Here is a 26914-nt window from a genome sequence, read left to right on the forward strand (position 1 = left end):
ACTAAAGGAACAGAGTCAATATCATTAATTATATCAAATGTCAGTATGTATACATTGGAGTTTTAGAAACACAGTTTAAATTATAATGTGATGTCCTACCTAGTCCCACAAAATGCTTGTGTAATTATGTGCTTTTGCAACAAGTCAGCAGACAAGAAATAGTCAATTATGACTAAAAAAAACATCTGTAGAGGATTATATATAATAATTATTATAATTATAAATTATATCATTTAACTTCCTCCAGTTTCCTTTGGAAATTCATCTTAGATTTACAGGTTTACTGTGATAAGGAAAGAGTAGTTTCAGTTAGAATTAATTTAACATGAGAGGCATTTAGAAAATATTAGCATAACCCCAGTAGGGATTGTTTACCCAGCAAAAATGCTCAAGTTGTGGTGAATGTGAGGGTGACACTGTAAATCTGTACAACAGTACCATCTTGCTGCCTCTTTGTATTACTATAACTCTGACCATTAAAATGTAAAACTAGTATAGCTAGATAGCTAGCTTTTGCAGTTTTAATTAAGACACTAATCTGAAGAAATCTGCCACAATTGAGAGGCAATAATTAAAATAATAATTAAAAATAATTAAAATGAAAAACAGACGGAACAAATATAAAAACAAAAAATATACATGAACAAAAATATAAAATAATCCACACTACATGGATAATATTTATGTGATGCATAAGTCAAATATTTGTGCAAAAGGTTTACACTTATTTTGGACTGTCTGCGACTTCCAGCTATTGCGCTGAATCCTCCTTGCCTCCAGGTGGCTCTACCTATACTCTGCGGCGTTATTAAACGTTATCGCCCCAACAAGACAAGAAGCTTCAAAGCGGAAGTGCGCTGCATCGACTGCTGCCATGGCGTCTACGGCGGCTGCTCGAACGGCTGCAGGTGCTGCTAAAGTTGTTAAACCCATTTTTAGTCGGGACCTGGACGAAGCTAAGCGGAGGGTCCGGGAGCTGTACCGAGCCTGGTATCGAGAAATCCCGCACACTGGTAAGTGTGAGCTGCGGCCGCTGTCAGACATGTTAGAGCAGCGTCAGCGTCAAGGTCGTGTCTGTGTGGAGGTTAGCTGCTAGCTAACAGCTACATAAACATAACACTCTAACTGACAAGTTGTGTTGAATAGCAAGTGACTGTGGCGTCGATATAGCAATAACCACAATCACATCGTCAAATTTGCTCTTTCTTTTATTGGTCTGTGTTAAACTAGAGCTGTAACTAACGATTATTTTCATAATCGATTAACCTGTCGATTATTTTCACCATTAATCGAGTAATCGTTTGGTCCATAAAATGTCAGAAAATGCTGAAAAATGTTTGTCAAACCTGGAAATTCTGATATTTTCGAAGTTCTCGTTTTCTCCACAAACCAAAAAGATTCAGTTTTTAATGATGTCTTTGTTTTATGGTGCAAAGACGTCAGGAAATATTCTCATTTAAGAAGCTATGTTTTAATCGTGAAAAAAACTTCATATAATTGACAATTAATTTAGTAATGGGTTAATAATCGATGAATTGAGTAATTGTTTCAGCGCTAGTGTGTTATGTCTTATGGGACAGAAATAGATTTTTTTAGAATCGGATCAAGACTAGGGTTGCAAATATGAAATAAAAATCTTTTTATTAACCAATCAAGTGGCTTAATATTTTCTCAAGTAACTGGTAAGTCTATGGCACCATGTAGTGTAGAAAAAAAGCGTGGTGGTTGCAGCTAAAGTTTAACACAATAGTCTTCATATGAAGACACTGTCATGTAAATAGCATTATCTGATTAACTTCCTGAGTAAAGGGACATACAAAGAATGAACAATAATCAGATTGAGGCACATAGAGTATTATGGTTCTTGCAAGCAGTGGGTGTAATACAGAGAGAATTGTATTAAGTGTGTATTGTAATATGCTAGCAGGAATACTAGTTCCATCAGCAGGTAATGTAAACATCATAGTTTTAGTAGTCTTATTCAGAATGTGGTCAAAAGTCAGATTATTGGTACATTGGTGCATTTTGTGCACGCGTGCATGTTTTATTTCTTCTGGTTCTCTGGTTTCCCACAGTCCAAAATCATGCAGATTTGAGGATTAGGCAAATTAGACACTCTAAATTGACTGTAGATGTGAGAGTGGATGGTTGTTTGTCTCTATGTGGCCCTGTGATGGACTGGTGACCTGTCCAGGGTGTATACCGCCTTTCGACCCTGCCTCCCTCATGTGGAGGACAAAGTCGTAGAAGATGAGTGTGTGAGTGAGTGAGTACTTGTGTCCTGGCAATTTTGTGTTGTAGATTAGAGTGATCATGTTTTACTTTATTTTTTACATATTCTCATCACATCCTTTCAATTCATAACTAGAATGTTGTGAAGCCACCTTGTTTAACATTTTTCTGTTAAACATTCATAATGTTCACTGTGAGAGAGGTTTTGGTCTTCTTTGGGTTTTTGTTTAGTTATGTGTAGAAAAAAACACTTTCTTTAAAATTGAAAGATATGTATTTTTTTCTGGACAAAATTGATACATGGAAACATGTCTTTCTCTCCAGTTTCCATTTTCCAGCTGGACATCACAAATCGTCAGGGGAGAGACAAATTGAGGGAGATGTTCAACCAAAACAAGCATGTCACTGATCCACGTGTGATTGACATGTTGGTCATAAAGGTAAAAACAACCTTGCAATAATCTCCACTACATTAACCGACATCATTTTAACTGTTTAACTCATTGCTGCCCAGAACGTAGGTAGTATGCTGTTACTGACATTATGTGTGATTTAATCTGCAGAGTAAAATGGAGCTGGAGGAAACAATCAAAGTTTGGAAGCAGAAGACCCACGTAATGCGTTATTTCAAGGAGACTGAGGAACCTCGTCCTACTGACTTCCTGTCCAAATTCTACCAGGGTCATGACCCATGAACTGTGTGGCTTCTGATCTCTGACCCCACTTCCATAATGTCCAGTGTAACAGATGTTACCCTCTACTGTAAATACACACTTAACACTCATATGCTGAAAGAGTTGTCTCTTATTACTCACAATCAAATCTCTGTAGGTATTAAATTAAAGGAGCCTTTAAACAAATGAAGAAAGAAAAACATAACAGAACAGTTTCATCATACGTTCTGAACAGATCTTTGAATAACAAAGTCTTTCATTTAATGTTTATTTTTATATACCAGGAAACACTAAAGACAGGATGCCTTTTTTTTGGATCATAGCCCATAGTGTTTTGGGCAAACTTGTTTATCACAAACATAAACTACAAGAACTGTTCTCATCAAAGTTTGTTACATTCAAAAACACCAACATTACACTTGGATGTGCCACCAAAACCCACTGAGCATGTGCTGTATTTCTTCAAATTCATTCACTTTATTAAGAAGATTTAAGTAGTGCATGCAAATATGCTACTCAGTGAGGAACAGCCCAATCTCAGTGTTGTCAACAGAAAAACCCTGAATCCAGTACAGACACCTCAACAATTACACAGCAGTGGAACAAGTTAATCTGCTCAGAGGCTCACACTCCTCCCAGGTAGTGACGAAACAAGATAGTCTGTGAAGGAAAAGAGAGAGAGTGTGAGTGGTGACAGGTTGGATACAGTATATTATTTTACATTTCCAACACTGACAAAAAGTTTAGTCACAAAATTATAACCTCTGTATTCCTTTTTTTGTAATGGTTAAATTGCTTAACATTTATTACATGCAAAAACTAAAGGGAAAGCCACATTAGAGAGTGATTTTTAGAAAAGACAAGTTGTTCCACAGACTGGGAGCCCGGTTTGAAGACTGTGAGGAAATAAAGTTATTGAAATGGTGTTATACGGCCATATTTTTTAATTTATAGAAATCACGTGTACATGTAATTATGTAGAGTCGTACTTATTTGACATGGACATTTTTTAACTCAAATGCAGCATTCGTGTGCTACTTTTAAAGTCTCTTGCTTTAATGGATGTATTACACTGGTGCTGCCTATGCAACCAGACTGAACAAGTGTGTGTGTGAGTTCGAACTTTTACAATATTTAACTGGGAAGCCCACAAACCAAGCCAGTGATACCTGGTAACCAGGAAGCTTACAGGCTCCTCAGTCATCGTCGTCATCGTCCTCGGGGACAAAGATGTCGTGCTCCTCCAGCAGCGCAGCAAAGTTCTTGCTGATCTGAGTTCCCACATACAAGAAGGGCACCACTACCACAGCAATCCGGAAAAGGCCGAATGGGGTCTGTTCCCCAGTGTCCCACACATCACCATAGAAACAACTGCGTTAGTTCATGGACAACAGCAGCTTGTGCAAGGATGACTTGTAATGAAACACAACTCCCTCTCTGTCTCTGCTCTGGGTCTGATCACAGCTGCTCGTTTCAACACTCACCTTCCTTGGTTTGGGCAGAATGGCACCGGAGGATGTGCACACAGCTGTGCGCCGCGATGTCACCGCCATCCCCTGTCCATCGGAGCGGGTCAGCGGTGAAGCGCGGCCGCGTCTCAAGACCGAGAGCCTGGCCAAGCGACCGAGGGCCGACGCCATGTTTACACTGTTTGGTGCGGCAGCGATGCGGAGAACGGGAGAAAGGCGTTGTGTGTGGGTGAGCAACAGCGCCACCCCGCGCCTATAACGACACATCAATGTGCGGCAGGTTGCACAGGTACAAACGAGGGCCCTGGAGGTACTGCAGGTGGGCAACAAAAATACTGCCTTTTAAGGTGAAAAAGGAGGTGAAAAGAGTACTGAAGTATTCTACTCAAGTAAAAGTAGCACTATTTTTACTTAAGTATAAGTAAAGTATTAAAAAGTACTCAAGTTAAAGTAAAAAAGTAACTTGTTTAAAATGAGTTAAAAGTTAAAAAGGTTGGGGTTCTTTCTTGTGTCGTGCAAAAAGGACAAGGAGACACAAATCTCACATGAATCGTTTTGAATTAAAGGCAAACCTTTACAAATTAGAGTGCAATGTACAAAGTCACCTGTCCTCATCATTCACACGTTTCCGATGCATGAATATTATTTTATTTTTTAATTTAATTTTAAATGTAGCGAAGTACAGTACTTTTTCCGACATACTTAAAAAAAATTCCAAATAAAATAAAAAACCTACTCACCCACCATTTAATTCATTTCACCTGTTCAAGCTCTCATTAAAGCAACACAATGTACAGTAAACTTACAGCAGGGTGAATGTCGCCTGCATATACAGCATGCAACTTCTGGTTTTAGGTCCATGCCACAAAAAGAACTACAATATTCTACTGTACTGCATACATTACAGTCCCTGGGTTAGTCACCGTAATATACATTTTTATGACTGCTGTAAAAAATAATGTTTCACCAACTGTAGGGGAACCCCGAGAGCAAATCCTACTTAATGTATCTTTAATGCAAATATCTTATGGCCAATTCAATGCAGAGGGTCAGTGTTTCTCAATCCTGGTCCTGGAGACCATCACAACACACCTGAATCAAATGAATGGCTCGTTAGCAGCTGACCATTTGAATCAGGTGTGTTGTGTGGCAGTTGGTCTCCAGAACCTGGATTGAGAAACCCTCAAAGGCAGCTTCAGACTGAGCGTCAGAATGAGAAAGAAAGGTAATTTATGTGACTTTATCAGGAGACAGCCTGGTCTGAGTATTTTAGAAAGTCTTGATATACTACTGGGATTTTCTTACACAACCATCTCAAGTATTTACAGAGAGTGCTCAGAAAAACAGAAAATATCCAGTGAGCAGTAGTAGCCATGTAGTTTATTAATGACTTTAATGTTATCTGTTTACTACAGTGTTTTTCGTTATTGTACAAATCTGGGTGTGGGTGTGAGTATTTAACAGCAACGATGCTGCTCTCCTCTGGATTTAATCATCCATTACTTCTCTTCTGTCCGTTGTGGGAGCCTCAAACCTTTTGTACTAGAATACTGAATACTGAAGAATTTGAAACAAACAACACTGGGAGCACAAGTGTTTTCGATACTTTCTCTGTTCATTATGTGAAGTTGCAGCTTGCCATGCCAAATGCCAAAAAAAAAAAGCCAGTAGCGGCCACATAGTCAGAAAAATAAGCAGTGGTTAATTATATAACAAATAAAGTCTAACAGGAAAGATCCAAACAATTAAATAAATACTGTACAACCTTAAATAAAGACTCACTATATGCTACAACATAAAGGCATGGTAGGCAGGATTGTAGGAATTATTGTTAAATAATTCCATAACTGGAGAAAGCACAAACCCCCAGTGTCAATAAATTCCGTTATTGCAAAAGATTATTTAAGATCGTGAATCCGCTCCATCAAATTATAATGTCTAATGCAGAGTGAGAGGCTGTTCCACTACAACTACTCTCGATACAGGTCCTTTATTGTGCTGCAGCACTGACAAAAGCCTCCTGTGCTGCAAAGAAACCCAAAAGAGAGTCGGAGGATAAATGCAACAAAATGTATATTAACATCGGCAGAGTTTCCTAAGTATACATGATGTGGTGTTGTAATCGTAATCCTGCTGGTGCTTTTCCACTGTACCGTTCTAGCATGACTTGGGTCAGAGCAGCTCGACACTGCTTGGTTTATTTTGCTTTTCCATTAGTGATCGTACCTGGTGCTTTTTCTTTTTTTTTTTTGAACAAAGCCAAACTGTAGATCAGTTAAAAAAGACTTGAAAAATCCTGAAAACGTGCAATAATCTCTGACAATTTCTAAAATCTCAATATTTAAAAGAGGAGTCTGGTGTATTTAGGGAAAGCCGGCCATCGCAAGCCACATCACAACCTGTTCAGTGAACGTGTCAGATGTGTCGTGTCTGTGCTCCGGTCATGCAAGTGCTGACAAATCTTTTCAATGAACTGATTCTAATGATTCAGTTCCACTGAAAACAACCGCTTTGCTTGTCACTAGTTTGTCGTGCATAAAATGATGTCACTGCACGTTTGTGCAGCAGTGCTATGACGACCCCGCCCACGTCGAGGAGGTACTATAGTAATGCAAACGACGTGCCTGATACCAAACTGAGTAAAAGTCGAGCCGTGTTGAGTAGTGCCAGAATTGTATAGTAAAAAAAAAAGTAATAATCTACGGATAAAACTCTACAAGCAAATAGTTTTCCAGCAATCCTGCCTACTACAGCTTTAACTTTGTGAAAAACAGAAACAGTGGCTTTATGATATGGTGACGACACCACTGGCCTTGAAAGAGTTATACATTAGTGATGCGTACTGTAAACACATGTCAATGTTCTTTCATCTTCAGTCAGTAATAAACAGTAGAATACAGTTGTTCCTCTGCCATCAAGTCCACAGGATCCTGAACATTCAATTATATGCAAATTAAATAGATTAAATTAGCGTTTTCAATGTACAAACATAATCTAATCCAAACCAATGCAAACAAAACCCTGACTTACAAATGACGTTTTTACAGCAAATACATCTTATTCTCAAGTAAAAGAAAATTTAGTTTGTACAAATGAATGAATATGTAAACAGCCTCAAATGGATTCTTAGTGCCTCTTTGTGCAGAGCTTATTCATCATATACATGTGCTCCATTTAGTTGTACCGCTTCTAGCAGCTGTGGTGGCTCATCACTGAAACAAAAACAAAGACTTCATTTAATGGGAGTCTTTTGAAAAAAACATAATTCCTGATTTGGACCATCCATATATCACACTTTTACCTCACCTGACGTTTGAAGGACAGATGGCTGAAGAACTTGTTGACCTCTAACATGCTAGGTTCAATGGGTGTCCCCGGCTTGCCGGTTTCCCCCAGTCGGACAATTTGTCCTTTGGTGATGGCAGCTCTAAGGCTCATGCTCTTGACTATTCGAATGCTGGGCTCTGAGTCAGGCGTGGGGCGGGAGGATACGGTGATGTAGGAGGCGTCTTTCTCATGATCCTGGTAACTCACTGTCCGAGAGAAACAAAATGAGGTAGAACAGTTTGTGTTTCAGTTGCTGTGTCACTTCTTCTAAGTCTTTTTTTTTTTCCCCCATCTACAACAAAAATGGTTTTCAGGGCAGCTTGGACATCAGGTAAATTATACAAAGTTGGTGCATTAAAGCTGCAGTGTGCTGCATCCTTCACCTGAAAACCTGCTCTGTCAAGCAGTACTATCAGACCTGTCTGAGGGAGTGTGTGCATGTATGCACCAGCAGCACAACAAGAAGCATTGATTCTGTCAAACTGCTTAACGACTGGCCTTTTTGAGCAATTCTGAAACTTTTCAAAGGCACTTGTTTGTGTTTTCAGTCATACGCCAACCTCGCTTTACGAGCACAATGTTGCTGTTGCCTCCATGTGTCTTGACCTAAAACGGTTACTTCCTGTGTGCAGCCCAGTAATGTTGCCATTCGGCATCATGTGATGTTATCCAACAGTGGTTTGAATACAATATAAACATTTGTTTATATTTAAAAGTTACATACACAACAGTTTTGAAGTAAGATATTGTTTTACAGTATAACAGTGTAGGTCAACCTTTACCTGCAGAGGTGACTGCTGTGTCTGTGGTACTGGTGAGCTCCAGCAGGATTGTGGGATACGCAGGGTGCAGCAGGAAGAGTTTTCTGATGAGAGGCTCAGCTGCAGCAACACCTGGCGCCACCTGTACAGTGTGGACCATTTTGTGCTTTTAGCATTTCATTAATGGCTTGATTTTGAATTCGAAGGAAAAAGAAGTAAAATAAACTGTAATGTAATGTAAATGGTGAAAATGATCCTTTCTGTTTCAAAGGTTCAGTGTATAACATTTCGAAGGGGTTATTAGCAATACACTACCCATAACATAGGTTTTTAAAAGAATATAATCACTTTAAAATAAAAATCATTTGGTTTACGTTGACTTAAAATAAGCCTTCTCTATGTACATACATAGAAGCTGCCGTCTTGTACTGTCATGTTTATAGAGCAGCATGAACACACAAGCCAGCCAGAGTGTGTGTGTGTGTTTTAGAATTTTAATCTTAATTTATTTATCTTAATTTGCAAATAAAGAGCCTCTGCCCATATATAAACCAAGTGTAAAACATTCTTATTTTAAAATTCTTACACACTGGACCTTTATATATAAATATATTTCTATATTCACTGAGGCACACTCACAGTTGTCTTAGTAGCATTCCTCTGTGCTTTGATCGGCTCACTAGCCCAGAAGAGGAAAGCTGCTTGGCCGCTCGAGGTGGAAATGGCAGACGTTTGCAAAACAAGACGAGGACACACAAACTCTGCGGACCAAAGAAGGTGCCCCGTTGTCCCGTCAATGACCTGAGCCTGACAGACGGAGCAGAGGAGAAAAACAATGATTAGATATAAAACCAGAACAAAAAAGTCACAGGAGCAACAGATGGTATGCAGATTTTAGACTCACATTTTTGAAGAATATGTTACTGTATGCAAGTTTACGACAAAGTTGGAGCTCTAATTGACACAGAGCTCATTATGCCCTCCTGTATCACATCTCAATAGTAGTTTAACCAGAACACTGTGTTGCATTTGAGCATGTGTGTTGTTTGTTATGAGCCTTGAAAGAAAAGTAAATGAATATACTGCTAGTTTTACCTCCATGATGCCATTTGCTGAATGTTGAAAGAGCAGATCAAGGACTCCATCATCATTGAAGTGTCCCAGAGCTGGTTGGCTACAAAAAGAAGAAGAAAAGATTTAAAGGAGATTAAGTTTAAGTTTTTAATTTTGACTGTGTTGCCGTGCAGGCCTTCACCTGTGAATGGGAGGTGAGTTGAACGTCCATTTTTTACGTATGTCCCTCTGTTTGAGCACGGACAGTTTGCTGACGCCGTACACCAGCAGCCAGTCACTTCTGCTGTAGTTCAGGTTAGAAACTGTGTCCAGGCTGTTGCGGTTGTCACCGAAACCAGCCACAAGGGGGAGCATGAACTCCACATGCTCGGATCCTCTGGAACACATTACACTCACTTTATTTACTGCTCTAAAATGATTGTACGTAACAGATTATACAACTGTATGTTTAAATTGTGGCTAATACATTTCTACATTATCTATTTAACTGCAGCAGAATCTAATCATGCATGTTTTATTGCTTTTATAATACACATCATTTTAAAAACAACAAAATCAGCCCACATTTTATATATCAACTGTATCAACTATACGCTCATTCTCAACCTCACGTGTTCTACAAACTGACTTTCCTACATTAGACACACATATAGTAATCCCCTGAATCCTAAAGGCACATGTAAGGTTTATTCTTTGGTGTGCAGAACAAAGAAGAGTTACTGTGTACCATCATGTAAATATGAACTCAAATGTAAAAGGGAAACAAAACCTGTTCATTCTGAACACTGAAGAAGACACAGACACAGTATTTATTGTCTGTCCTGTTTCTGGTGTGGATCAGACCACGGCACCTCATCCACATCACAAACTACTTCCTTTCTGGCCAAACACTGTGCAAAGTATCTTCTTGAGTGGCATATCCTGCCTTGGCATATGTCCATGGTATCTTTGTGTTCTCTTCAGTAGTAAGAATAAATAGATTTTGCGTTTGTCTTCAAATGTAAAAAAACAACAACCATACAATAACAGTCTTTTTATACTTGGACATGTATTAGAAAAGTAGAAATGTGAAAAATGTTATGTACAGTGGTTGTAAATTTGTAAGAAAAAGTATAATTTTTAGAAGAGTTGATGCAGTTTTTGATTTTTATATTTTGACAAACTCAAGTTTCAGGAAACTTCTGCAATTGTGGAAAAACTGCAAGTCACACCTGAATTCCTCCTCTCACACACACACCACCTGATTAAAGGTGTAGTATTGAACACACAAAGAATCCTGTGTAGAGCGTAACCAGAGGTAAATGCCAGTCACAGCATAGCATACCTGTAAATGTCTATGAGGGTGGATGAATTGGTTTTCCTCATTTCCTCCCACTTTGGATCCTTAATCCGAATAGTCTGTTTCATAGGCATTTTGCCCATGGCACGAATGTAAATATCACGCAGAGAGATGGCCTCGACATTACCTGAGGAAACAGACATTAAAACAAGTTACCTACTGACAATAAGACAACCTTTAATCTTTTTAAATGATATGTTTTAACAAGGCAGTTGATTTCTTCTACCTAGTCCAAGGAGGATGTAATATGCCCCTTTTTGTGTCTCATGCAGCAGAGGACCAATAAGTTTCCCTTGTCCTGTGAGGTTAAACGGCACAGGACGTCCAAGCTGAGCCCCCGTCAGGCCAGAGATCAACGTCAGGGACAGATCCAAAGTCTGAAAAAAGAACACAGTCGAAAGAGGTTTGTACTTTGCAGTCACTGACCATGAAGGTTTCAGCTTCGACTCTGAGATGTGTAACAGTGAGACTGAGAATGAACAATTGCACAGCTGCTTCATCTAGTGGAGTTTGTATTGGAATTGTGTGCAACAAACAAATATTCCATCCATCGTCTAGCGCTTTATATTCTCCCTGAATGTCACGGGGTTGCTGGTGCCAATCCCAGTTGACATAGGGCAAAAAAGCAGAGAACAGGTCGCAGTGCATCACAGGTACACATATAGAGTTCACTCTCAAACTATGGGCAATTTAGAATGTCCAACCTCTGCATGTTTTTGGACATGTAAGAAGAAACTGGAGAAAACCTGCTTAAAATCCACATAGGAGTCATTGGATGCCATTCCTCAACGTTATCTTTGCTGGCTGCTTTATTAATTAAGTCTTTAATCATCCTTTATTGCAGGTGTTGCTTATTTTCAATTCCTCGTGTCCAAATGAGCACAAATGTGTGCATGAAACTATGACTATACCTCATCAGCAGGCAAGGTGGCAATGAGCAGATCTGGTACCGAGTCTCCCTGCAGGTCTGGAAGTAACACCGCCTGTGATTCAATGTTCTTCAGCTGGACTGACGACAAATTCTTCCCTGAGGAGTGAAAGGAAACCACTGTTGACTTTGTTTTGCTTTATGCTTAGAATACAAGAAGTTAACCTTGTTGACCTCTGTTGTACAAGTCAACACATTATAATGAGGATATACATAAATTATGTGTAACATCAACCATTAATGTTTAAAACAGGCACTGCAACATTTGAGAACGTGGGCTTCCACCAACGGAAAGTTTTAGAAACAAGAAGCTGCACTTTAACCCAGTGTTGCACTGTGTTTGTACACACACACACACATAATGGTCCCACTTTTTACTGTTAAACATCAAACCGATTTAGTTAATTTTTGCATGTCAGCAATAGGCAGAGCTAACAGTGCATATTAGTTGTTCATGAAAATGGGACCTATTTTAGGGCTCCCGAAATGCCACAAAAAAATAAACAGATATTGCCATAAATTAAAATTTAGTATATTAGGATGTACATTATCATCAGTGAAGCCAATATTTCAATTTAATTTCCTTCATCTCTGATGCCATGTAGTGGTAATTTAATGGCTTCATACATTTCGTATATAATGCATAAAAAAAGAACAAATAGAAAATGTCTGTAATTGTGGTATATAATTAGTGTTTAGTTTAGTTAGTAACAGCTGTTACTGCATGAGCACAGCAGTGATCAGATCATACTCTCACCTGTGGTGCCATTCACTGCCATGAGGGTGGATTTACTGATGAGGAGACACACGGGTGAAGGCTGGGAGCTGTGCTGCAGACCACACTGGATGGACATCACAGACTCGCCCATGACCTTCCTCCACAGCACCTGACCACTGACTGCAGACAGAGCCACCGCACTGTAAACTGGAATGATAAAAAAAAAAACAAAACCAACAACATCAAGTATCATTAAACCAAGGAAACATATTTTACTACTAAAGAAAAAGTGAAAATATCTGTTTACTCTGGAAAAACAGGATGAGATTAGTGCATGTTTCACAAGCGCACATAGAGAGAAGTGCTAGTAACAAAGGATATTTTATCAGCATTGTCACTCTAACCCTCTTCTTATGTTTCAACAAAACCCCACATACTTTTGCTCCTTTGTGTCAGATGGGTGTCGTTTGTCCATTCAGTGACACCGAGCAACACGTCCTCCACTGAATCACCATCGACATCCCACAGCGCCAGTGCAGGCGGAGAGACACCTAAACAGAGAAAGTTTCAAAGTTTTTAATACATAGTATGTCATATCTAAACAATAGCAAGATGGGATCATGGGAGTTGTTGTCTATTTTTTCTGGTTTGGTTTCTCTGTGTATTTGTACTTTATTGAGAGAGATTTGGAAGCAGAACACGCAGCAAACGGCAATGATCGGTCATGATCCATTTGTCACAAAAACAAAAGACAAAACACTGGCTAACTACTGAATTACTCAATATTTCCTTCCTCACGTTAATGGTTCAAAAACTGTTTGTCCTGGACATGAGCGCAGAGATGATAAACTGGATGACATCATTGAAAGATGACCAAAATTAAATATGGTCCATTATTTTGAATAGAAATACAAGGGGACAGTTGACTCGCTGTAGTGTAAGTTTGGAAAGCTCATCTCTGATGTTTCCTCTTTTGTTGAGATTTCTTTTTCTTTAGTTCCTCTTTTATTACCAAGAAGTTTTGCTCTTGTCAATTTTGCTTTTTGAGCAGCATAATTAAAAGTCAAGTGCACAGTAGGTTTTGGTTCAAGGGTAAATTCTGGTGTTGATCCGGACACAGAACTTAAACAATCAATAATCTTGTGAGACAGGAGACTTTATTGACACTGTGGGAAACAGAGCAGCCTTGGCAGAGGTTTTCTCTGTTTTGTTTTGTGAGTTCATGGAAGTCTGTGTTATTATCTGTTGCACTTTGAGTTACATTGACTGAAAAACAAAGTAACACATCACAGCATTGATAATTTCTAAATCATTTGTTTGCTGTATTGTCCGTGAGCATCACTTTTAAACACTAGTAAACATGCTGTGGTGGTTAAAGATAACAGCATTGCATTTATATTTCATAGGGCATGCTGAAACAGAACATGTGGTAGGTAGAGTAACGCTCACTGTGTAATTACTGTTGACTAATTAAAGGGTGAGCCCGTGTTGTCTCGCCTAAAAGACTCCTCAGTAAATCCATGCGAGGATAGCTTTTGATCAATAATAAAAGAAATGTATTCTACTGTAAACGTCACACAACATTACTCCCTTTACCTCCTGCGTCTCCCAGTGCTTGCTCCCATTGCTTCAGCTCTCCCTTCTGACAGGGGATCAGGAATGCACACAGCAGCACAGCCAGTGTGGCACTAACCAGAGGCACCAAGAAGAACACACTTCTGACGGTGTTTTTCTTCCTCAGTGCTTTTTCTTCTGCGTCAGTGCTGTGACCTCCGAGTCCGGCGCCACCCAGTGAAGCAGACCCTCCTCTGTCCTCCCCCGTCCTGTCCCTGTGGCCCCAGTACTGTGTGCCCTTCATGTCGTCTCTGTCCTGCCTGGATTTGCTGGGGAGTCGCTCTCTCCATTCGTCCTCTTCTTCCTCCTCTTCGTCCTCTTGTGCCTCGTCGAGTCTTCCTGACCTGCCACCGCGCATCTTTGAGGAACCCGAACCAAGGCAGCCGTCCCTGCCGAGACCGTTTCTGGGGTAGTTGAGCACCAGATCATCTTCCTCGCTCTCGTCCTCACTGTCTGCTTGGGTGAGGGGGTCGTACTCCCCGAGCTCCGAGCCCTTCTTCCCTGCAGAGACACACAGGGAGTGATGATTACCAATATATTCTTTATTAATACTGAAGCATTGCAGATGTACAATATTAATTTCTATTAATGTAGTCATATAATCTCTCTAATGTCAATTACTGTAATTTAATCAAGTACTGTCAATAAATCCTCAAAACATGTTGTGATGTATATTTGAACAAACCAAAAATGATTATAGTTTAAATGATTTCTATGAGATATGGAGCAAAAACAATTTTTTTATAGTAAAGTAAAAAAAAACACCCAAACCGATTACTTCATTATCAAAATAGATGACAATTGATTAAGTCTTCTTTAATGCTGCATCCCTATGTTTTAACAGTATTGTATTGTTATTACACAATAACAATGATCTGGTTTATTTCTCATTCATTGTCTGTGTATTTTGTTTTGTTCACTATCATTTAGAACTGGAAATACTGGAAAAGACCTCGTTTCTTTGACAGTGATATTGATAATACAAATCCTTACTGTGTGTTTGTAAATAACGACAGCAGCAAACAACTGCTTCACAACGTCCAATATAAACGTTAGTACAAATGTTACACCTACAATGACACACATCACTGGTTGTTTGATAAATGACGTGAGATATGAAACGTTGATATTGTTGCTTGATGTTATTATTATTATGTTGTGCTGCTGTTGTTGTTTACAGCAGTTGTTCTATCATTAGCAGGCAGCAGCTAACAGGCAGCACAGAGCACAGCCGTTCTGTCAGTGTGTGTGTGTGTGTGTGTGTATGTGCGCGCGCTGCTCTACATCCACACACAAATCATTAAATCATCACTAAAATATGTTCATCAGTGAGGTTTTGTGTGCAGCTGCTGCTGCTGCTGAATGTGTGTGTGAGTGTGAGACACATCGGGACCTGTAATGAATCAATCGCATGTACACAGCTGAGTTACAGGAGAGGAGCCGTACAACACACACACACACACACACACACACACACAGCAAAACGCTCTGTCTCTTACCGACCACGTCTGTACTAAGCTACTAAACGATGCTGGATTATAATTCGTCTGTTACTCGGTGAAAATGGTGTAGCGCATCTTACCGGGCAGTTTGAGGGCGCGGGACAGAGCTGCAGCCATTTCTCCTCTAACGGAACCACGACGTGCAGCGGCGTTCATGAAGAGCTCCAGGTCACTGAGCCATCAGCCATCAGGTTGGAGCTGCGCCTGCCCGACTGCATGCTGGGAATTGTAGTTTTTCTGTCACGCTCCGCCGCAAGCAAGTTGCGGCTTCCACTTCATTTTAATTGCAAATGTTTCTGTATATGTAATAACGGATGGATACAATGTGCAATTATTCTTGATTTCTTTCTTTTTGTTTTGTTAAAATTGATGTATTGCGTTGATTTCCTTCCGGTGAATGCAATTATTCCTTTGTGGGTGACAAATCATATTCCATCACATCATTTAATTTGGTGTCATATTGTATTGTATTTAGGGATGAACGATGTGACTGGTACAATATCAGTATTGGCAGATATTGTCTTTGAAATGTATCTCCAAACACGCCAAGATCAGCCGATATGATAAATGACTCAAATAAAGCTGTTATTTTTTTATGCTTATTTATGTCTGCACAATGAATGAACAACATGTGAAACAAATGTGATTTCACTAAAGAAGAGACTAAATCGCCTGTGCAGTTGGCAAAAGGACAGACGTGTATATCGGTATCGGTTATCGTCCCAAGCACTCCAGGTATATCAGCAAAAAGTCCAATATCGTGTATACCTAATTGTATTGTATCAAATAGTGGGCCCTTTTGCACAGCAATCATTTTGATCATGTCCATGATCATGTTGATGTTGGCTTGATTCAGGAGGAAGCTGAATGGAACTCAGCCATCATTCATTTAAAGCTGCTACAGTATATTTTAGAAATGTATGATGTTAAGTGACCATGATGTGTCGTTAGCGAGTGAGGAAATGTTAAACTAATTTATGTTTTTTGTTTGTAAGCGTCAATAATACTGAACATGAAAAGCCTCACTACCCTTCTCACAAAGTCTTGAGGAAGTTGATGACAGACCGCGACAGACATGCTGGTGTAGATACTATTGTCCCAGACGGGGAACAATCACATCAGGAGAGGATGTGACAGACTAGAGAAATCTTTCAATAGTGGAGGGCATCAATACTCCTTTGAATCTGCAGCTTGTTGGAAATTATCAAGAAGGAAAAGACAATTTCAGGCAAGATTACAATACTCTCTCCCCACTGCACCTCTTTTCTTTGATGGTGTTTAACTAATGATACTATAAAATGTCCTCCATGATTGTTGCCATGTGATCTCCCCTCAACATGTGCTCCACTGCTGAGCAAATGCAGAAACACTTTCATTTTAAATGTCCACCTATTCTGAAGTTGACTAAATGTATACCCATCTATTCAATCTCCCTCCACACACCTGATGCCGAGTCATTTAAAGCCTGAGGTGAGGATACTGCACTAAATAAAACACTGGAGTATGTGGATGTGTTGTGCATGAACACAGTGTAAGGCTGGGTAAAAATGCAGCTTCCCATTTAGAACTTATTTTTAAATGAATAAACTTATTTGAACCACACTCCTGCTATGTTGTGAATTTGGATTGCAGTAACATTGCAAAACACTGAGCGTCGCTGTTGTACATGTTTTACATAATTACCTTTAATCATTTACACCTGTGTGTGTGATCGGTCAAATTTACAAATAATGCTACTGAAGACAAATATAAATTGTATGGACATAGTAGCCAATGAAATACTTGCGTTTAAAGAAATAATAATAGTCAAATTAAGTATGAAATATGATCCTTGTGCTTTGATGGCCAAGATATTATTATTGAATATTATTGATAGCGTGGTCTGTAATATTGCATTGGGATTATTAAGGATGTAAGTGCTCCTTAATTAAGTGCTCTTTTTCATTTTTAAAAAAAAAACAAAAAAACAACAAAAAACATTTATAAACTGTGTATATATACGTATACTGTTCACTTAACTTTTTAAAATTGTGTATGCTTGTTATGCACCAATGACACCAGAACAAATTGTATGTGCAAATCGTACTTGGCAATAAAGCTCTTCTGATTCTGATTCTGATCAAACAACACTCATATAATTGGGCTTCTTTTATCAAACAAATTCAGTACATGTCTAGGTGCGTAGTCAAATACATTACCATATTTTGGCGTATTTTTTTATTTTACATTTCTCACTTGTAACTTAACGATACAGGAACTGCATCATGTTTTTCATCTTATTTTTGAGACAGTTTAAGGGAGCGGGGTAGATCCTAGCCCACTTAGGCATCTCGCGAAGTAGGCGAGTCACCACTATGGACAGACCTGTACCCCTTCAAAAATTGAAACGTACTTTGACGCAGACTCAGGCGTCACCCTGAATCGTTATTTTCCTTACTCATCAGTTTAAGGCATATCGCTAAGACGCCCGAAGCACTATATTGAGACAATGTCCAGGTCTTGTCTGTTACGGTGTCACTGTCGGTTCAGTTTATTTAAGTCTCTAACAGCTTGCTTCCGTGCGTATTGGATATTTGTACGTACGACATTTGTACGTAGATATACATTGTTACATTGTAGTGTATATAACTTAGGTTGCCAAACCTTTGTATTTGTGGACATGATTTGGCGCAAAGGCTCATGGGTACCGAGGTAATTCGACAGGAGTAATCGATGATAGATCATTTATTTGTAATTATACAGCAGCTACACATTTGACAGTGCTGTTTGTATTTCTTATATATTCTTGTTTTGAACCAAGTTATGTTAACAATAGAAAAGGAAATGTTTAGAAAGGTTACCGGTTGCAGACAGGACTGAATAGTCATTCGCATGGTGGTCCACAGCGGCTTCCGTAGGGACACATGAAGTTTCCCTGTACGCATGCGCTGTGTGGCAGTGTGAGAAAATGGCAGACGTTTCTTTGGATGAAGTGATACGACGACGCGGTATAAACCTCAAGGCTCCAGTTAAACGGTATGAAAACCACCACTGCACCATTCTATCTTCGGTTATTTAGGAGTCGACGCATGGGCTCGTGTTTTAAAAGCATTACCAAGACTAAGTTATGTTCGTAGCTAAATGGTTTGCTAACATTAGCCTGTTACAGCCAGTAGCAGCTCCGTCGCAAATGCTAAGCTAAGTAGCTGATATTTTATCTAGGCCTCTAAATATGAAGTAAATTTTGAGTGTGAAAATTCATCTACATTCCGTATTTTGACCCAGAAAGTTTCATTAGTGAGATAGCACTTCAACTTTGCTTTAAGTTTGCTCATGCGTGTGCCCCCACATATCGAAGCGAGCTAGTAAGTTAAAAATAAAATTGTTGCATTCAAACATGGTTAAAATGTAGTGCCTGGAACTGAAGCATGCTAACATGCTCTATAGTGCTTGTCCCATGCCATGCTACTTTTAATGTCTCTTTGTTAGTGTGGAATTATTATTATTATTATTATTATGTTAGAGCTTAATACGCTTGATGTATTCACATATATACGGAACGTACGTTGAAACCACTCGGTGTTTCTAAAATGGACCTTCGTGTTACCTTTTGTTGCAGCTGTAATGTAAATAAAGTTGTCTGTGAGCCATGATATTTATAAATGGTGCAAAATTGCTTCGTAAACACAATCCCAATTTGATATGTTTGAACAAAGGTTTTATTGGGTTTTATTTTTTCAGACCCATGTTTGGACGGGGTGCAGGAATCACTGGCAAGAGTTTCGATGCTCGTCAGAAGATTGGGGTTAATGACGTCAGACAGCGTCTTGGAGGAGGAACAGGTGAGGGTCCACTATTTGTTACTTAAATGGTATGCTCATTTGTGTTTTACATTTAACTGTGCTGGTAGAGCTTTGTTCTTTGGGATTAAATTTGAGTTTGTTATGATCACTCATCGCCCTTCTTAGGTTTTCAAGTGAAAGATGCCAGAGAAAAGCTGGGACTGAAAGATGCTCGCTTCAAAATTCGTGGCAGGGGAGGAGCTGGAGGAGTGCAGGATGCCCGGCAGATGATCAACTCTCGCAAACAGGGGCAGAATCCATTCAGTGTCCCTGCACAGACAACACAAAGTACAGCAGTAATGCACAAACTACAGAGCCCGGCACTTGTGCCACAAATACAGATACACACCAACAGTCCTCCTGGTGGTCTTAACACAAGGCACTTTGGTCCTAATGTCCATCACACACACTCACACTCAGTACAAGCACTGAGTGTGAGGGGGAGTGCACCCCCACATTTGAGCAATAATAAGAAAATGATGGATGCTCGTGATAGGCTTAGCCTCAAGAGGAGTATTGGAGGGACACCAGCTGCTGCTTCCCCACCTTTGAAAATAACCAAGACTATTCAGGTGAGTTTCTGTTGTTTTCATAGTTAAATATTAGTGATATAACTTACTTGTTTTTGTATCTATTAAGTTGTGTGAACATATGGACATGTTTGCTAATGTATGATGTCTCCTTTCACAGCAACGTCCATTAGGAACACCAGGTGGCATACGTGCAGCCCCACAGGTAGAGCCCTTTTTCATGATATGTTTAAACAGGAAATATTGTATGTTTCCACCAAGTGATACAGGGCTGTTCAGATTGCCATGGTATGTTTGGAAAGGTAAACCTTGACATGGCTTGTGTTTCCACGGTGATGTGTAATTGCTGGATTGCTGTTGCTGCATCAGTTATGGATCTAGCATGACATCTTTCCAGTGTAGTCGGCCAATACATTGAACAATGAAGAATGCGACACAGTATACACTGCTGCATGCTGTCATTATTTGTTAAAAAAGGAACACAACCTGTCAGAAGTCATCTCTCAGTGCACAATGCACTGTATATTTAGAAGCAGTGTGTTTTTGTTTTTTCCAATTACATTACTGTTGTTGCTCAGAGTGAAGATTCTCTGGTGACCTTGAACAAACTGTACTTGACCAGTTACTAGGACCATGTGCTTTGTACACTACCAGAAGGTTGTAAAAAGGTGGGATTGTGTAGAAATGTTAAATTTGTCCCCCTCACACAACTTGAAAAACTTGTCATGTACTGAATACAACCGCTTGGTAAAAGTGGTTGTATTCAGACTTTAGATTAGCTCCAAGTTTTAGAAGAATGTCCTTTCATAAGATGGCAATATCTTTTTTTCTTAAGGATTGATTTGTAGAACATGATATTAATTATAATGTTTTGACTCCCTTAGCCTGTCTCAAATGAGCCTGATGGTAAACAAATAAAGATTACTACTGCAAACAATATGCTACAGTCAAGGGTAAGAAATGCTTTATTACAGCTGACCTGTAGAGGTCAATACATACTTGCACTATTACATATCAGGCATTGCACCTAAAACTTTCTTTCTCCCCTTTCTTTTATACAGCCCAGTACAGTAGGCTCCACATTTTCCATGTCAGCCCCTATCACCAAGGTGGTGAAAAATGATGCCTACATGGCTCCACGTCCTCCTGTACCTGTGGCTCCCACTCGGCCCAATAGCAACATGGCTGCCACCCGGTCCTCAGCTCCAGCCTTCCAGCCAGTCTCTAGGAGCCTCCAGCAAAGTACAGCAGAATCCAGCACCACAGTGCCTACTCCACCTCAGGTAAAGCACACTTTCCTGTGCAGCTTGTCTTTACTTTGTTATTTTGTGTTACTATTACATTGTCTAAACAAAACCCAAACCAAATCACGTGGCCAAAGAGAGGGAAAGAACAAGTTGTCCATGAACGCTTAAGTTGCAAGCCAGGAACTTAATTCCCATTAAAGATGATTACAATACTTAATTACATAATGATTTGAAATTATACATGTTTCACCTGTAACTTTTGCCAACAAATCGCATGAACTTGACAGTTGTGAGTATGATCATTCAATGCTGTTCTTAATCCTCCTCTGCCTGGAGAAAAAAATTCATGTTGGGTGTTAAAAATGTCAGCATCATGTTGTATTGAAGAAAACCTGAATCTACTGATTGAGACCATTAATGCCTCAGGAAAATGCTTGCTGACATTATAAATCAAGTTGTAAGTAGGCTCATTCCCTGGTGGTTATTTAGTATATTTTTAGATCCTGTTTCGCTTCAAATGAGAAACTGGAAGAATTACACTTTTTATATACAGTTTATGGTTTGGATGCAGCAGAGGGTTTTTTTTTTCTGTTGGATGATAAAGGGAAATAAAGTTGAGGTGAGGGTGCAACAAAGTGGGCAAGAGGAAAAAAGAAGCTCCCGGGTTGTTGCATAGTGTGTATATCTATGAGAAACATTTCCGTGGAATTTCCGTTGAGCTACCGTTACTACTACTACAGTTGACATGATCTGCACCATCCCAGACAGCAAAGCATTCATGGCAACCTGAGATATTTATTACACCTGGTAGTTGTCAAATCTTTCCACTATAAGTCTTTTTGGGTCCATGTACAGTTTTTTATGCTCATTACACGTTTACCTATCTGGTCTTGTCATGTGTTTTTTTTCTAGCCGGCTTTCAGTCCTTTGGAAGGCACAAAGATAACTGTGAACAATCTGCATCCCCGGGTCACAGAGGAAGACATAGTTGTGAGTGAGACTACTTTTCTGTAACTTTTTATGTTTGTTATTCTATGATGCCCTCAACACTGTTGTACCATGATGACTCATTTGTTTGTACTTTTGTATCTTTTTGTGAGCAGGAACTATTCTGTGTGTGCGGTGCCTTGAAGCGAGCACGGCTGGTGAAGGTGGGTGTGGCTGAAGTGGTGTTTGTCCGCAAAGAGGATGCTGTGAGCGCATACAGGAAGTACAACAATCGCTGCCTGGACGGTGAGTGCCACCAGCAATGACACACAAGTCAAATAGATCTCTAGGTTTTGAGCACTGTCTTCTGTATTGCATATAAAGTTAGAGTACAGATGACAGGTTTGCTGGTGGAGGATATCATTGTGTATGTTGATGTTAAACAGTGTTGTTGAACTGGGGGATAGCCTGGTGGATTGTACTTTGCATTAGCGGGACTATCACTCACCAGGATGATGATGATGTTAGGGTGTTTTTGTAAATAATTTTTAATTATCCTTTCTTTGCTTCTTGTCCACCCCCAGGTCAACCCATGAAGTGTAACCTTCACATTCAGGGAAATGTCATCACATCTGATCAGCCCATTCTTTTGTAAGTGAAACTGCAGGGTTTCATTCCTTCATTCAAAATTAACCTGCTGAAAACTCTGTTTAAGTTCAAATGTTTTATTCAACACGGTTTGTGTTCAGTCTAAATTATTATATACACTTTTAATTTTGGCTATAAAGATCTGTGATTTTGATAGTAAACAATGTGCATGTTAACTGCATATACTAAAGCAGTGGTCAATAATAGACAGCCAGGGGTTTGGATCTGGACACAGGTGATGTCTTGCGTAGACCCAGACCTATTTCTATAAATCAGTGAAAACTGATTTATAGAAAGTGTTTCTAGTTTAATTGGCACAGCTTTTCCAGCCTTCACAACACTAGAGGTCCAGGTTATGCAGACCAGCTACACACGTTATACATTTCCAATGTGACGACACTCAGCCAATCATAACATTAAAAAATAAAATAAAATAATAAGAATTCTACACTATATAGCGCTGTTATAACACTGGCAGCTTTAGCATTTCTGGCATGTTTTAAATATTTGAAATATTGTGGACGCTAACTCCTCTCTTGCCTGTGCTCCTGCAGGAGACTCAGTGACACTCCAGGCACAGGCAGCAGTACAAAGAAAGAAGGCCTGCCGCCCTCCTTGTCCCGTCCCGCTGGCCAGCGAGCCTCCTCTCAGCCCACTCCAGAGGTTGACCCCCAGACCATCCTCAAAGCTCTGTTCAACTCCACTGCTCAGTCCAGCTCCACCACTGAGCCCACAAGCTCACAGGCCGCCACCGCCTTCCGCATCAAGATATAGTTCATGTCACGTGTACATAAATGTATTACTGCATTCTCAGTGTTCACATACGAACTGTGGTTTTCACCTTGACAGCAGGCAGCCCCCATACTCATAATTTTTACACATTTGATAGACTACTCTGAACGTGAAGTCCTTGGATATCGACCTACTATTTTTGATTTGTGTCGAAGTATCACCTGTTTGTTTTTGAGATGTACCAGTGGAAGGAAATGTGATTTGTTGTTTTAATCTAATGTGGCAGGGGATTCCAAATCAAACTGGATGGATATTTTTCCTTGGGTCAATTCATTACCTATCCCCTCTAAGTATATTGAGTTTTTTAATACTCCAGGTTAACTGTTATCAATGCCCATGTGTGGGGGGGAAAAAAAATTACAGCATTGTCTTTGAGAAATGGATTACCATCATGGGCCTTTACATCAACACAGGCATGCCATGTTGTTGTCTGTATCTCTTTTTGAATGACCCTGATTAACAAATCCTAGTAATAAAATGACGAAACATCATGAAGTGAAATAACTAAATGTAGTCCATTTAATATCGTCCCAACTACATTCACAAGGAGTGTGCATCTGTCTCAACTAAATTATTGCACCCAACTTCAATCTGAAGAAAAAAAGTGAAGATGGATAAAGTAAATGCAAACAAACTGTATGAGAAAATGGAGGGTGGACAGAGGTTACATACCAGTTCTCAGTCACCCACTGTTGACGTTTTATTTTACCGTCTTGGTGGAATCCATATGCTTGTGTTGTTGGCTGATTTTACTTGGTTGACCTGAGGTTTGAATCACTGTGTAATTCCACTTTAACTTACTCTCAGTTTATCATTAAAGACTGAAAATTATTCTTTCTTACTGTATCAAGTCAAGAAGAGACTAGGAAATTTAGAACGGTCTGTGAATTTTCACCATTAAATATTTAGCTTTGTAGATGTTGTGTGAGACTCATCCTTACCATCTTCCACACAAAATGATTTTGTTATGTTAATAAACGTTTTACACTGTATAAAGCAATGTATAGTTATATAATATGAATATATATATTCTAACGTATCTAAAATGTAAATGTGTGCTATAGAATCAAACAAAACAGTTACAATACGATTTATTTACAAAACGGGTTTGAATCCCCTTTTCCTTCCTTTCCCTTTTTGGTCGTTTTGTACTTCCGGTGTCAAAGGTGGAAACAAAATGGCGGCATCCAAGATGAAACACGCCAGGAGTCAGCCTTGTATCATTCCTGGAGGATTTGCAGGTATTGTTTGACCAAAACATTAACACATTATTGTCAGCTTTTCGCCAATATACAGATTTATCCCAAGACATAACGTTTGGTAGTCATTTAATGACGTTTGTGAGCTTATAGAAACATGTATTCCCGTGAAGCGTGGCAGAGCTGGCGTTTGCGTGAGGATAACAAATGCTGTTAGTGAGTGATTCTCGTTCTTTCTATGTCTCTTCGCAGTGTTGCCCATACAGTTCAGTTCTGATAGTGGCGCACAACATAAGCTGTACGTGAAGGAGCACAAAGTACGAGCAGAGAAGAGTTCACACAGACCACTGGACCGGACTTTATTTGTCCTCAACATTCCCCCATACTGTTCACAGGTACCTGACATCCAGTCTTTGTTTATCACACTGTATGTCTGTCTGTATTTATTTATTTATTAAGATGGTAAACTGTTGTGATCCAATTGGCAAATCTAGATAAGAACTAATATTATTATTATTATTATTAATGACAATAATAACTTTGACTACACACACAAAATCTGCAAAATATCTGTGGATCCCAACACTGTCTCTGGGAAAGACTGGTTTATCAGACCTAGATGTTTAAAAGAATGCCAATACAATCTGATCATAAAGTCACTGTTTGTCACTGCTGCTCTGCCCTATTTGTGTTTCAGGCTGTTGTCAAAGAGTTATTCTCACAGTTTGGCTGTGTTCATTCTGTGGAGCTCAGAGACCACCCAGGCTCCTCTCACGAGTCTGGACCCAAGTTGTCCAAGTTCTTCAAACCAGCAGAAAAGAAGGTTGCTGCCAAGTTCTTTCTGTTGTGACACTTTGTGTGGAGACATACACTCTTGACATATTTCATTATTAAATCTCTTTTTATCTTTCCAGGGTTTCAAAGTGGGCTATATTGTGTTCCAGAAGTCTCGCAGCCTAAAGGCAGCTAAATCACATCCACATAATGAGCCACTGGTTGTTTGCACAGAGGAGCATCCAGTAAAGACAGGAGTACAGAGTGAGTTGTGCAGTCATCTTTTCAGAAATGCAATATTTAATATTCACTTTTATGTTATGGCTGTGTTTTAACTCTTAAATGTAAGTCAAGTAAAAAAAAAAAACGTTCAGCCAATTACTTGGTAAATGTTGTGTTTTCTTACACCAGAATGGATTCAGCAGTACAGAGAGTCTTTCATTCAACCAGAGAAACTGCAGGAAATTGTTGACTCCTTTATGGAGGATTATGATAACCGTAAAGAAAAGGTGAGGTTTTTTTTTGTTTTGTTTTGTTTTTAAGGCATCCGCCACCCATTAAGTGAATGTAACTTGAACCCATGTCTGTTTTTTTATCTTGCAGGAAGAGGAGCAACAGAGAAAAGAGGCTGAGCTGCAGCAAGAGGACGAAGAGGGCTGGGTGAAAGTCACAAAAGGACACAAGGGCGTCAAGGCCCGTCCTCACAGTGAAGCAGCCAACAAGAGAACTCTACACAAAGAGATGAGGAAGAAAAAGAGGAAGGAGCTCATGAACTTCTACACTTGGCAGCACAAGAACACACAGAAAGAACGTAAGTTGCTTCAATTTGAATGATTTTCCTCAGTTAGTGGAATTTAGCTTGTGCTTTGCTCAGACTAAAGACGGTAAAATTATTTAAAGGTATGTAAAGAGTAATATTCATGGTTATTTTATTTTTTTTTAGATATTGCTGAACTAAGGAAAAAGTTTGAAGAGGACAAACAGAGGATAGCTCTGCTGAGAGCACAAAGAAAATTCAAACCTTACTGAGTCAACAATATTTGTTCATTTCAATCACGTTTGTGTGTTTGCTACTAACCTTTTATTTAAAAAGGAGCATTTGTGTTAATAAACTATTCTGATGAACATGTTCATGATTATTGAATTACCTGCACACCAGAGAACATGAAAGAAGTTTGGGAAACTGCTGATGTTGGAAGAAATTGAGAGAGTGATGCAGTTGATACAACATCAAGTTCCTATTCATCAAACAAGCTTTGAAATTATACTAAACCAAAGATTCTGATCAAATACAAGTTTACTATTACTTAGTATCCAGTTCAGATGTAAAGAAACAAA

The 26914-nt window shown here is 39.3% G+C and overlaps 5 protein-coding genes and 1 non-coding gene across 7 annotated transcripts; 3 read left to right on the forward strand and 3 right to left on the reverse strand.

Annotated features, from left to right (window-relative positions):
• The first annotated feature begins 844 nt into the window (after nt 1-844).
• ndufa6 (NADH:ubiquinone oxidoreductase subunit A6) lies at nt 845-3016 on the forward strand. The gene is made up of 3 exons (XM_044051746.1): nt 845-1013; nt 2557-2672; nt 2796-3016. Exons 1-3 carry the CDS (start codon nt 875-877, stop codon nt 2925-2927), a joined length of 387 nt encoding a protein of 128 aa, XP_043907681.1. The 5' UTR covers nt 845-874; the 3' UTR covers nt 2928-3016.
• A 144-nt stretch (nt 3017-3160) lies between these two features.
• LOC122785791 (essential MCU regulator, mitochondrial-like) lies at nt 3161-5475 on the reverse strand. Of its 2 annotated transcripts, XM_044051745.1 has the most exons (4): nt 5182-5475; nt 4391-4688; nt 4096-4240; nt 3161-3566 (listed from the first exon to the last, which is right to left on the reverse strand). In XM_044051745.1, exons 1-3 carry the CDS (start codon nt 5211-5213, stop codon nt 4103-4105), a joined length of 468 nt encoding a protein of 155 aa, XP_043907680.1. In that variant the 5' UTR covers nt 5214-5475; the 3' UTR covers nt 3161-3566; nt 4096-4102. The 2 variants fall into 2 exon arrangements, with proteins under 2 accessions (XP_043907680.1, XP_043907679.1); XM_044051744.1 differs by lacking the exon at nt 5182-5475 and having other exon boundaries at nt 4076-4240.
• Nucleotides 5476-7031: 1556 nt separating this feature from the next.
• On the reverse strand, nt 7032-15927 carry fam234b (family with sequence similarity 234 member B). The gene is made up of 13 exons (XM_044051931.1): nt 15719-15927; nt 14119-14637; nt 12960-13073; nt 12562-12729; nt 11788-11903; nt 11103-11253; nt 10862-11003; nt 9719-9913; nt 9559-9637; nt 9103-9270; nt 8485-8605; nt 7682-7908; nt 7032-7587 (listed from the first exon to the last, which is right to left on the reverse strand). The coding sequence occupies exons 1-13, from the start codon at nt 15792-15794 to the stop codon at nt 7585-7587; spliced, it is 2079 nt and encodes a 692-aa protein (XP_043907866.1). The 5' UTR covers nt 15795-15927; the 3' UTR covers nt 7032-7584.
• A 2013-nt stretch (nt 15928-17940) lies between these two features.
• LOC122785924 lies at nt 17941-18092 on the reverse strand. Its single transcript, XR_006362365.1, has one exon. It is a non-coding gene; the product is annotated as a U12 minor spliceosomal RNA (small nuclear RNA).
• A 466-nt stretch (nt 18093-18558) lies between these two features.
• Nucleotides 18559-24519, forward strand: poldip3 (polymerase (DNA-directed), delta interacting protein 3). The gene is made up of 10 exons (XM_044051873.1): nt 18559-18653; nt 19359-19459; nt 19586-20031; nt 20150-20194; nt 20874-20942; nt 21051-21272; nt 22149-22226; nt 22340-22469; nt 22748-22814; nt 23366-24519. Exons 1-10 carry the CDS (start codon nt 18586-18588, stop codon nt 23583-23585), a joined length of 1446 nt encoding a protein of 481 aa, XP_043907808.1. The 5' UTR covers nt 18559-18585; the 3' UTR covers nt 23586-24519.
• A 238-nt stretch (nt 24520-24757) lies between these two features.
• Nucleotides 24758-26701, forward strand: rrp7a (ribosomal RNA processing 7 homolog A). Its single transcript, XM_044050796.1, has 7 exons — nt 24758-24844; nt 25055-25197; nt 25500-25625; nt 25717-25840; nt 25988-26085; nt 26180-26387; nt 26520-26701. Exons 1-7 carry the CDS (start codon nt 24781-24783, stop codon nt 26603-26605), a joined length of 849 nt encoding a protein of 282 aa, XP_043906731.1. The 5' UTR covers nt 24758-24780; the 3' UTR covers nt 26606-26701.
• The last annotated feature ends 213 nt before the right edge of the window (nt 26702-26914 follow it).

Source organism: Solea senegalensis, linkage group LG19, assembly GCF_019176455.1.
Source record: "Solea senegalensis isolate Sse05_10M linkage group LG19, IFAPA_SoseM_1, whole genome shotgun sequence".
Lineage (NCBI taxonomy): Eukaryota > Metazoa > Chordata > Actinopteri > Pleuronectiformes > Soleidae > Solea > Solea senegalensis.